The sequence below is a fragment of the Oryza sativa genome, chromosome 2 (genome assembly GCF_034140825.1).
Source record: "Oryza sativa Japonica Group chromosome 2, ASM3414082v1".
Taxonomy (NCBI): Eukaryota; Viridiplantae; Streptophyta; class Magnoliopsida; order Poales; family Poaceae; genus Oryza; species Oryza sativa.
In genome coordinates this window covers 24,431,818-24,444,551 of record NC_089036.1, presented here as the reverse complement: position 1 = coordinate 24,444,551, position 12,734 = coordinate 24,431,818, and the positions used below count along the sequence as shown (strand labels likewise).

Here is a 12,734-nt window from a genome sequence, read left to right as displayed (position 1 = left end):
ACTACGATAGTTCGATATATCCTAGCTACTGTTCAGAGTAGGATTGATTGCTTTTATGTTTTTTTAATCATGCCAACATCACCTGTCGAACCACCACAGTTTGAATTATGGTTGTTCGACATGTGCTAAATTTGTTATTTCATCCAACAGGAATTTATTTTTATATCTTTTTATTAAAAAGCTATTATTTTTGAAAAAAAAAATCAGCTAGTGACAGCACTTTCTAAGTAGCTACCTCGCTCCCACCGCCTCCTCCCCATCAACAGTTCCTCCATCTCTCCGTATCCAATCTTATCATTGCTGCCACCGTCTTCCTCATCTTGAGGAAGACAGCCCCGTTGTCACCCTGGTTGTCGACTCGAAGGCAGGACAACGAGAAGGAGGACGGCAAGCCGGAGCCTCCTCCCGCGCTCCTATGTTGCCTCGTCCCCATCTTCGTCGCCACCATCTCTTGCATCATCCCCTACCCCTATCGTTGGAATCAAATGGAGATGCTGGCACCAACACCGCCACCAGCCTCCCCTGCATCACTTGTCGCCACCAGTGAAGAAGGAGGCCTCCAACACCGCTGTACACCTTGGCGGCAGTATCCCTTGCGCCGTCATCACCGTCACCCCCACCCACGAGCCTTGCCTCAAGCAGCCGCTGACCGTTGCCACCACCTCCCTATCCGGTGCAACAACGTAGTTGCCACCCGGCCCCACCGGCGCCACCATAGTCATCAACATATGTGACCCTAGGCCACCATCACCCCACCCCTTCCTCCTCGTCGTCATCCAGCTTCCACCATCTCACCTCTCTTCTCACCCTCTTACACGGTCGATCAGTTGCGGCGGTGACGGCTTGGGCGACAACAGGACAGTTGGTTGCGGCGGCGGCTTGGGCAGAGGAGGCGGAGGTGGGGAAAGAACAGCAATGTCCTACTAGTGGACAACCGAAAGCGGAAGAGAATTTTGGAGGGAGGAAAGTATATACACACTGACATGTGGGACCGATTGTTAGATTGAAGAGTGTAAATAGAGAAGCTATTAGAGTAAAAATAAAATTGTTTCTCTATTCGGTATGTAAGCTGTGGCTAAATAAATATTTGGAGAATCAGATTTGGATAAGCTGTTGAATAGGAGTATGCTCTTACCAGCATACCGAAAGACGTATAGGAATTTCTCCCAAAAAATTGTTGTTATCCAAATCTAACCTTCCTAGTACTGAAACATTGCCTAGGGAAGCTGCCTTCAAACATGTTGTAACTCAGCAAAATTAAAGCACATCTGCAAGACCAGGACTACTACTCACACCAACTGCTGAGATAAAATGTTTACGCACACGCCCTGGGTGATTCGGGCTGGCGGTGGTGTGGACGCTTGTGTTCCAGCGGCTCAATGCTCCACCCTACTGGATCACTGGTGATGCATCGTGGATCTCAACTCGATCGATCCCATTATCCCAACCTCTTCATGTCTTCCACTATCTTTTCGAGGGAATCACTTAGCCACTTCGCTGGATGATGGTGAAGTGGGGAGAGGACGGGAGGGAGAAGGGAAAGCCCTTCTCGCACCGCACGGCACGACGGCCTTTTGCTGCCTGCTTTAATTCGCTTTTGCTGTTGCCTCTAGCTTAGCTTAGCTTGGCCGCCAATCGTCTCGGTGAAAAGAGAGCTTGACCGCTGCCATTGTAGCGGAGACCACCTTGCATCGGTGCCAGGATGATGAACCATTGTAGGGTGTGTTTGGCTCACGGTTACGTATGGATGGGATATGACCAAACATATTTTATTCGATATGGCGATCCAATTTTTTTTGTTTGGTTTGTATGGATAGGATGATCAAATTTCTTGTTTGGTTGGAGGGATATAGCTTGGATGGGAAAAGCTAAAAGTTAGTGGGACCCGGCCCATTTGTCATATATATATTTTTATCAAAATATTATCATCCGATATCTTATTTTAAAGATTTAATATAGCGGCCCGCACAGATTGCGCGGCTAGCATTATTATATTTTCTCTCATATAATAGCATATATATGTTTTCTCAACGTATTATTTAAATATATTGAAATGACAATATAATTTTAAATTTTGTACTAACTTTACGAAACTACTAATGTGTAATATTCATATTGTATTTTATATACGTGTTAGTTACTCATTATTTTTAATATCAAATTTTAGTTATTTGTAAATTATATTCCTATATGAACTCTAGACTCGTCTTTCAATATTTCTTTTTTTTTAATTCCAAATTTTCGTTATCTTTATTTCTATATAGGCTCTAGGCTCTCTTCAAATATTATTTTTTTTAATTCTGAATTTTTATTATTTCTAATTGTATTTCTATATAGATTCTAAACTCATCTTTTAATATTCTTTAATTTTTAATTTCGAATTTCAGTTACTTCTAAATTGTATTCCTGTATTGACTTTAGATTCTTCTTCCCATGTTTTTTTAAATTTCAAATTTTAGTTATTTGTAAATTGTATTTTTATACGAACTCTAAACTCTACTTTTAATTTTATTATGTTTATTCCAAATTTTAGTTAGTTTTAAATTCCAATATGGACTCTATACTCTACTTCTAATATTCCTTATTTTTAATTTTGAATTTCTATTATTTCTTAATTGTATTTCGATATGGACTTTAGTCTCCTCTTCCAATATTCCTTATTTTGTAATTCTGAATTTCAACTATTTCTAAAGTCTATATATATATATATATATATATATATATATATATATATATATATATATATATATATATATATATATATATATATATATATGACACCTATTTGCTACTATCGGGAGTAGTTACTCCCTCCGCTTATTGGATCGGGTTAGTGGAATAACCCATAATCCGATAATATTTGCACAAAATATTAGCTTGTAGTTAGTTCAAATAATTTCTAAATCATCGGTTGCATGCAAACCAATTTTAAAAACCGGTAGAACGTCAGCTAAAAAAATGGCAGAACATAACTGTTTTGAAAATATCGTTGGCAGAACATAATGTGAATCGGGAAAGGAGCAGAACATGGAAAAAAAAAACGCGGACAGAAGATATTCTGCTCATATGAAAAAAAATTTAAGCGGACAGAAGATATCCTGCTCATCCAATTAGGAGCAGAATAGAACTGGAAAGAGAGCAGAAGATCGAGCAGAAATTCTGTTTGAAAGGACGCAGAACATCAGCTGTTTGGCGGCACATGAAATTGTTGATGTTCTGCTCTTTTCAAATTGATTTTCTGCTACTAGCCAGCAGAAGATTATGTATGCGCATCAACTAAAAAATTGGCAGAGCATCAACTAAAAAAAATGGCAGAAACTAATCTGCATCAGAGAAGTATGCATGCGCATGCAGCAGAAGCTAATCTCCCGTTCCTTAAACTATGGATATGTAATAGAATAGCTTCTGGTCCTTCAAACGATTTAATCTACTACTAGAGCAAGGCCCGTGCAGAAACGAGAGCAGAACATTCCTGCTTCTTCTGCGCTTGTAGCAGAACATGGATCGTAGTTTCTGCTTGTGCTTGTATTTGGGTTTAGAGATGTAGCAGATCATGGCACACGGCAGAACTGGGAGCAGAACATCACTTCTTTTTTTGGGTTTAGAGATGGACATGCACTGATTTGGAGCAGAGCATGATCTGCTATCTGATTTCTGAGGAGCAGAACATGTTGCAGATTTGGTAGAGATGTAGCAGAACATGGCGTACAGCAGCAGAACTGGGAGCAGAACATGACTTCTTAATTTCTTATCGCCTAATTACATTTACACCAGCATGATAGTTTCTGGTGAAAACAGAACTAGAGCCACCACCACCTGATACATTTGCACCTGCTGCAGGACTGCAAAGTTGCTGCAAATGCAAAACATAAAGAAAGCGAATTAGGAGCAGAAACGATCAAGAAAGGAATCGAGATCAGGAAAAGAATCCAAAAGATGAAAAAAATAACAGATGAATATGATAACAAACCTTGGAACTGGAATCCTCCATGCCAGGGCTTTCACCGTTATCTGCAACACAGCCGCCGGCGAGGCTACAAATCTGACTTCAGTTGGGTTATGAACCCTCCAAACGCAGAGAACAATTTTAGATCGATAATGTTCTGCTCTTCCTTAACGACGGAAAAAATATCCTGCTTTCTCACTTTGGATAAACAAACACAAGTTTCAAATTTCATATCTACAACAAACTCGGGAGGCTTCGTTCAATTGTTGGATCTACTGTAGAAGATAAACGACCTTCTGTTGACCACCGAGAAAAATAAAAGCTGGAGGGAGTATTCGATTCATTAGACCCGGTAACAGTCATTGGCATTAGTAGCGATCGAATTGAGGGCGCATAGGGAGGGAGTAGCTACTCCCGGTAGTAGTATATAATTTTCCTACTACCGGGAGTAGTTACCGGAAATGCTAGCTAGCGATTGATCGCTAGGGGTAGCTAGCAGCGATCAGATTAGATTTTCTCCCCTCCACCTGGTTTTCTTTTTTGGCACCGCATTACTTTCCTATTTTAATAAATTTATGCACCTAAAGTTTATACACCTTAAGTTTACACATCTAAAGTTTAGAGATTCAAAGTTTATAAATTAAAAGTTTATATATCCGATTTAAATTTAAATTTGAATTCAAATATTTTTATATATATAGTATTTCTATACATCTAAAGTTTATAGACCCAAAGTTTATAACTCAAAAGTTTATATACCCGATTCAAATTTGAATTTGAAATATATCCGATTCAAATTTGAATTTGAATTCAAATATCCTATTTAAATTTAAATTTGAATTCAAATATTTTTTTTATATATAGTATTTCTATACATCTAAAGTTTATACACCTAAAGTTTATACACCTAAATTTTATAGACCTAAAGTTTATATATCCGATTCAAATTTGAATTTGAATTCAAATATTTTTCATATATAGTATTTCTATACATCTAAAGTTTATACACCTAAAGTTTATAGACATAAAGTTTATAGACCTAAAGTTTATATACCCGATTCAAATTTGAATTTGAATTCAAATATTTTCTATATATAGTATTTCTATATATCTAAAGTTTATACACCTAAAGTTTATAGACCCAAAGTTTATAAGTCAAAAGTTTACATACCCGATTCAAATTTGAATTTGAATTCAAATATTAGTTTATAGACCCAAAGTTTATAAGTCAAATATTAAATTTACATATTTATGGTGTAGTAGGAAGAGAAAAAGGGGAGGAGGAAGGGGGGAGAGGAGGGAGCATTGGAGTAAGGGGAGGGCCGGGAGAGGGAGAGCGATCACCCGCCTATTAGGTGTCCCCAGTAGTTACTCCTATCCCTTAGCGGATCGGGTTAGTGGAATAACAGACCGAGCTGTTTAATTAAGTAATTAACTAAATGATTTATTAGTTCAGATAAGTGCTAAATCATCGGCTGCATGCAAATCAACATTCGGATGGAGTTTCTTCCTCACGCGTGCTCGCCTTGGCAGAATATGCTCTGCTTCTGATAGGCAAAAGATATATAGCCCGCCAATTGAAAAAAATGGCAGAACATCAGGAAAAAAAATGGCAGAACATCATCGGGAAAATAAATGTTGGCACAACAAATACTAAAATTTTCTCTATGTAACGGCAGTACATATTATGCCTATTGATTACTAATTGTAGTTTATTATGTGTACGTACTTAAATAAAACGTATTTCATATTTTGCATATCTGAATTTCTGCTCGGGATAGTTTCTGCTTGTATAAATGTACAACACACAGCCGAGGTAAGGGATGAAACTCTTCTGCACAGAATTTACGGCAGAACAGAATTTGTGCAGCAGAAAGCTATAATCCCGCTCCTGAATCAATGGATAGTAGGATAACAGAATATCTTCTGCTCTTTCACAAACTGATTCCATTCACTATTAGACATACGACTAGGAAGAAACAATGGCAGAACATCTTTTCCTCCCCAACCCATAATTCGTGACTTCTAATCTGTTGTGTCCATAAGTCCATTCAGGTCATTTACAATTTGTAAGAACGTAGAATATAGAGCAAGGAATACAAAGTGCAGAATACCTTCTGCCTGTTAAACTGAATCTCATCGTCTATATGAAGCTTATAAAACTTGAAAATGAGCAGAAACAGGAAAGGAGGCAGGCAGTATGTGAGTATGTGACCCGGGAAAGGAGCAGAACATCGATTAGAAAGGGAGCAGAAAAATAATTTGAACAGAAGCAGAACATCTTCTGCTCCTCCAACAAAATCATCACTAAGCAGAAGACGTTAAGAAGGCAGAAAATTTTCTGCTCGTTGTAGTTTTACTCATTGCTAGTTTTGCGGCCAGTCGTTGCACGCATGGTTATGAACGGCATGTGCAGCACACAAGGAGAACAACATCAGTTAGGAAGGAAGCAGAACATCGTTTTCGAAATAGATCAGAACATCAATCGGCTTAATATAACAATCTGCAACGCTAACAAAAATATGCAGAATATAACAAAAAGCAAAAACTCTTCTCGACAGAAACTCGTCAAGACCTTCTGCTCGGTTTTTAAATGCACATGCATGTGTAAGAAAAAAAAAACCTAGATTAAAACGGAGCAGAAGGTTGGTACGTTCGATTTCTGCTCCGTACGTTCGTTTGTGTGCTGCCGATAGTCAAGCCATAATCTAGTATTTAGTTATTTATTTGTTAATTGTTTAATTCAATAAACCATTACGTGGACTGGTTGGTTAATGGATCCCCTTCATTAAATTTGTTTGGAGCTCCATGGTGCGCGGGCTCCATGATTCAAATTGCGTATATACTCAATTCAAATGAGTATGAAATTTTTTTAAATGTTTAGGTGTTAACATTAACTACTTTACTAACTAGTTCAAAACAAGTTTGAACTAAATTTAAACATGTTTTTGTTAGATTTTGATTCTAGGTATATAGCATCTAAACATATAATTAGTTAGGTATGTAATATTGGATTGTAAAATAAAGTTAAATTTGAGTTGTTTTGTTGCTAGGTATATGTATGAATAGAAAACTTATAACTAGGTATATACTCACAATTTGAAAATTTTGAAAAATTTGGACGAATTTGTGTATTTCATACCATGGTGCCCGGGCAATTATTATTTAGAGTAGTTAAATATCATGCAAACATAACATATCATTTGCATTTTGTTGTAATTTTAGAACTCAATATGCAAGCCATATCAAATCATTATCTCCACATCTTTTTCACATTATTCAAACATATATATATATATATATATATATCTATTATTTTCATAATGTATAACATGTATTTACCCACCTATTCTACAACAAAACGTTGGGTATCAATCAGTTGATTTAAGCCTATAGGGCAATAAATTGAGAACAAGAGAATGGGAAAAGACATTAAAAAAAGAGAGAGAATGTAAAAGACTAGAGTGCCCTTGAGACACCAAGACACACGTTGACACGTACCCTTGGGCCTAAAGAGAGATAGTACAGCGATAACTGATAAGTGGGCATAAAAGGTATATGAACGTACTGGTCACGCACTAATGGCATGTTAAGCATAGAAACCTTTGAGACTGTTATAACTAAGGTCCAAGCGACTGAGTTGACGAAGGTTTGCCAGACTGGATGGTATTTTGCCACCAAAATTATTGTGGCTAAGGTCCAGCTGCCTGAGCTTAGGAAGGTTTCCCAAGCTGCGAGGTACTTTGCCACTGAGATTATTGTGACTGAGGTCCAACAGGACGAGCTGTTGAAGATTTGCCACGCTAGATGGTACTTCACCATGGAGGTAGTTGTTGCCGAGGTTCAGCCATACGAGCTGTTGAAGATCTCCAAACTTGGATGGTATATCACCTTGAAGATTGTTGTTACTGAGATTAAAGCTCACTAGCCGCTGAAGATTTCCCAAGCTGGGTGGCATCTTGCCTTTTAGATTATTGTAACTAAGGTCCAGCTGTGTGAGTTGTTGAAGATTTCCCATGTTGGACGGTATGTGTCCTGATAGATTGTTTCCGTCCAAAAGCAGGTACTGAAGGTTGACAGACAGGTTCGAAAGCTTACCGAGAGAGCTAGGAATTTGCCCAGAGAAATTGTTCTCTGACAGATATATCAAATGTAGCTGTGAAATGTTGCCAAGGGATCCTGGTATGTTACCTTGAAACATGTTAACACCCAATAAGAGCCATTGGAGATTAGGAAGGGCATAGCCAATGTTTGACGGCAACGATTTCCCCAGAAAATTCATCTCCAAGAATAGCATTCGAAGAGAAGAGAGATTATAAAGGGCGCGTGGAATTTCACCTGATATGATATTTACACTCAGGTCCAACGACGACAATTTCGACAACTTCCCGAGCTCAGAAGGAATGTGCCCCGAGAGATAATTACGAGAAAGCACGAGATCCGACAGCTCAGAGAGGAGTCCTATGCCGAGGGGAATCTGGCCTTGAAATAAGTTTATGCTCAAATCTAGCTGCGTCAAACTGGAACAGTTTGTAAGCGTGTCCGGAATGATCCCGTCCAAAATATTGTTACTCAGGTTGAGGACTTGCAATTTTCGGAGACTGTTCAGGCGAGGTATCTGCCCAGAGAAGCGATTACCAGAAAGGTCAAGCAGGTGAAGGTAACTCAGATTCCCGAGAGAAGCGGCGGCGAGTCGACCGGTCAAGTTCTGGCCGGCGAGCTCGAGCGCCGTGACGCGATGCTCCCGGCGGCCGCATTTCACGCCATTCCACCGGCAGAAAGGGGTGGTTTTGTTCCAGGAGCTCAGGACGCCCGCCGGATCGTCGCCGATGGCATCCTTGAACTCGAGCAGCGCGAGCATGTCGGAGTCGTTTCCATGGACCGCCACGACGCAGTGGATGTTGCCGGCTGAGTAGCAGAGGAGTACTAACGCCGCAAACAAAGCTACGAGCATGGCGAGCTACCTGCACAGTGGTAAAGCAAGAAATACTTAGTACAGGATAAAGCTTTTAAAAAGCTACCAGTAGCAGCTATATTAAAAAGGTTATGAGGATATCAGCACCGGCCTGCACGGCTGCAGTTGGTCTCGGTTGGAATCTGACTGTGGATATGATCTCCGAACCTCTCGTGCTACATTTTCGAAGGAATCGTCGTCGCTTCGTCAGTTGATTTTTCTCGGGCTGGCACCGTCGCGCACGGCATGGCGGTCTTTCTCGCCGCCTTCATGGCTTGACCGCCATTGCAGCGGAGACGACCTTGACCCCACAAAATTTTGAGAAAATCTCCTGTACCCTCGAAAATTCGTTTAATCCCCTTACGTGCCCATAAATTTTATCCCGTTCCCCTTGTGTGCCCATAAATCTTGTCCCGTTCCTTATATACCCCTAAGTTCTTACTTTGATCTTCTCTATATCCATTTCGTTAAATGTTTTTGAAATTGACTATATTATCTCTCTCTTATACTTATGTGCTAGTTTAGTGATAAAAACACAATTCTTATATGAAAAAGATCTATTTGTAAAAAAACAAAGGGAATATAATTATTTGACAATAAATTTTAAAAACAAATCTAAAATTTTAAATAAATTTAAATTAACTTTTATGAAACTGGTACACTGTTTTCATCAAAATTTGAATCTAATAAATAAATAATTTTGGTTCATAATTTCTAGCTAAAACTCATATGGATTTGTAAAAAAATGTTCAACAATTTAAATTTTCTTTTACATATTTTACAAAAAAAATAATTATGCCCCATTTGATTTTATCATGAATTACAATTTTTTCACATTGTGAATTATGGAGTAGATAGCATGTAAGTATGGGAAATGGGCGACATGATCATTTTAGAAAAATCTAACAGTCAACTAACGGAATAGGGATAGAAGAGATCAAAATAAAAACTCAAGGGCATATAGAGTTTTGAGACAAAATTTAGGGGTATAGAAGAGATTATGAAACTTTTCAGGGGTATGTAGGGAATTTTCACCAAAATTTTCCCTAGCTTCTTCCAAAATTCATTTCTAAACCGAATTACCAGATATAAGAAGTCCCTCAATTTACAAAATCAGATCACCCGATGTCCTAGGCAGTATTGTGACCGATTTTAGGTGTCTTGGCAAGCTGAGTCACTACGAGACCCATGTGGACCCCATATGTCATTAGCTATCACTTTCTTTCTCTCCCCTCTCCCTTCTCTTCTCCTTGTCTGTCCAGAACTTGATCCAGCGTCGGGCCTTCCCGGTTGCTAGGTTGCACAGTCCAGGCTCCTGTGGGTGTGGGTGGTGGACGACGACGTGGGAGACGGCACCGGTGAGGCCATCGACGCGGAGAGCTAGTGTTGGAGGAGTGCGCAGTGGAGCGGCTCCGCTATGAAGGCGTGGAGGAGGAACATCATGATGTTCGCACCGTCGACGGTGACGTCGGATCACTACACTGGGTACCCAAAAGTACTGGAGGACTATAGTGATTCAAACTGGATATCTGATACTAATAAGATAAAGGCCACAAGTGGATATGTATTCACACTTGGATATGGCGCTGTTTTCTGGAAGTCTTGAAAGCAGACGATCTTAACGAGGTCAACAATGAAAGTAGAACTCACAGCTTTAGATACTGCAACAGTTGAGGCCGAGTGGCTTCGTTAGATCCTGATGGACTTGTCGGTGGTTGAAAAACTAGTACCAGCAATCCTGATGAACTGTGATAATCAAACAGTAATTATTAAAGTAAACAATTCGAAGGACAACATGAAGTCATCCAGGCATGTACAAAGAAAACTGAAGTTTGTCAGAAAGCAGAAAAACTCCAGAGTGATAGCATTGGACTATGTCAAGACAGCTAAAAATCTAGCAGATCAGTTCACTAAGGGACTATCACGTAATGCGATAGACAGTGCATCGAGGGAGATGGGTTTGAGACCCACTTGAGTTGCCCAATAGTGGTAACCTGTCCTTTGTGATTGGAGATCCCGTGAATTAGGATGGAGAAAGAAACTATTGGGTGACTGAGAGGAGAGACCCTGAAATGGGCTCATCTCTATGATGTACTTCTCTCCTATTCTGTATGGAAGGATGGTATATACCTCAATGTGATTTGAGTGGCTTTTCGTAAAGCAGAGATACCTACAGAACATCTTAGAAGGAACATACCTATATAAGTCTAACTGCTAGTCACAGTCTATGAGATCTAGTTGATCTTTATATACTCATGAAAAGGCTTGGAATATGATTTATATGCTCCAAACAAAGGGGATGTAAACGGCAGCCTAGTACCAGTTAAGAGTTCGAGTGAAACCTGATCGCACAAAACTGACAATTCAATGTATAGTCCATTGTTCAGTTGTGATCTGGTGTAGCTCTTTTCCTAGGTGGAAGTTTAACTTAACAGTCTCCACCGAAACAATGGTATAACAAATAGGTTCAGTTTTAAGAACATTTCTTGTGAGCCATGAAATTTGGTGGGGATTATTAGAATAAATGGGCTAGGCCCAATTTAATTCAATTAAAATCTCAAGAGCCCACAAGTAATGTTAGAGACAATACTGCCGCCTTGAAAATTTAGGTGGAAGAATACGGTGATATTAGAGACAAATAATACATATATATTAGAGACAAATAATACGTACGTAGAGAGATTAAAAGAAAGATGAATAAGAAATAGTGTATACTCATCTGAGTGTGGATATGTGATTCAGAATTTCATGTATAAACTAAAAACAGTACACACCACCATCCAGGAGATCTGGTGGTAGCGGTAGGCCGCCACGGCTGCCTTGGCTTGACATATATGAAATCAAATCACAGCTGATGGTGAAATTAAATAACAAAGCTGCTAAGATCGAGACGTTTTAATCCTTGCGGCATCAACTGGAGACTGACGGTGAAACTAAATAACAAAGCTGCTAAGATCGAGACGTTTTAATCCTTGCGGCCGGCATCAACTGGAGAAAGGGAGTAGATCAGCGCATCGCTAAACACCTAGATCTATACTCATTCTGTCGAGCGGAAAGGGAGTAGATCAGCGCATCGCTAAATACCTAGACCTATACTCGTTCTGTCGAGCGGAGCCAGACGATGCCGTTTCGTGGTCCTGCGACGCCGGCAGGGCAGAAGACAGCAGGCCGATGTGGATCACGCCGTCGCTTCCGACTCGCTGTGGACGCCAAATCAACGATGTATCCTGCCCTCATCGCATCGCTGCCAACCCCTCCGAATATCGAGCTCTCCACTGATAACTGATTTATCGATCATCCAATGAGCTGGTATTTATCGATCCGGTTTTCCGATTACCACGGGTTAATTGAGATTACGGATTTTTTTTCTTGTTAAAAATGAAAACGGGTGACTAAAATAGATTTTTGCTGGCAGCCGACAGTGCCGCCAGCGAACTAAAAGCCAGTGAAAATAATACATTTTCACTACCGGTCAGCCAGCCGCCAGGGAAAATCGAGTTTAACTGGCGACATGTTAAGACAACCACTAGCAAAAATACCATCTTCGCCAGCGGCAAGTTAAAGATGACCGCCAGTGAAAACATTTTTTAGGGTTAAAAAAAATTAAAAATCAGCGCCGCTAGTCGCCACGGCCGCATGCACTGCCCATTGACGAACCCCACCACGGCGGCTCTCTTGCCACTGTTGGTCGCCGCCGTCGACCCTGAAGAGGGGAGGTTCCCCTGTGCCACCCACTATAGATCTAGAGAGGAGATGAGCTAGACTTCCCTGCGCCACCTCACTCTCCCGAGCTCGGCTGTTGCCACCGGATCAGTCACCCGCAGGAGTCCCCAC

General features: G+C 40.0%; 1 protein-coding gene across 2 annotated transcripts; it reads right to left on the bottom strand.

Moving 5' to 3' along the window:
* Positions 1-7,221: 7,221 nt before the first annotated feature.
* On the bottom strand, positions 7,222-9,131 carry LOC4329947 (LRR receptor-like serine/threonine-protein kinase EFR). 2 transcript variants are annotated; one of them, XM_066307206.1, is made up of 2 exons: positions 9,009-9,131; positions 7,222-8,906 (listed from the first exon to the last, which is right to left on the bottom strand). In XM_066307206.1, exon 2 carries the CDS (start codon positions 8,898-8,900, stop codon positions 7,536-7,538), a length of 1,365 nt encoding a protein of 454 aa, XP_066163303.1. In that variant the 5' UTR covers positions 8,901-8,906; positions 9,009-9,131; the 3' UTR covers positions 7,222-7,535. The 2 variants fall into 2 exon arrangements, with proteins under 2 accessions (XP_066163303.1, XP_015624114.1); XM_015768628.3 differs by lacking the exon at positions 9,009-9,131 and having other exon boundaries at positions 7,222-8,137; positions 8,285-9,002.
* Between the last annotated feature and the right edge of the window lie 3,603 nt (positions 9,132-12,734).

What these genes read in the sequence shown, in the direction of transcription:
- LOC4329947 (XM_066307206.1), bottom strand. Translation starts at nt 8,900, where the DNA reads ATGCTCGTAGCTTTGTTTGCGGCGTTAGTACTCCTCTGCTACTCAGCC.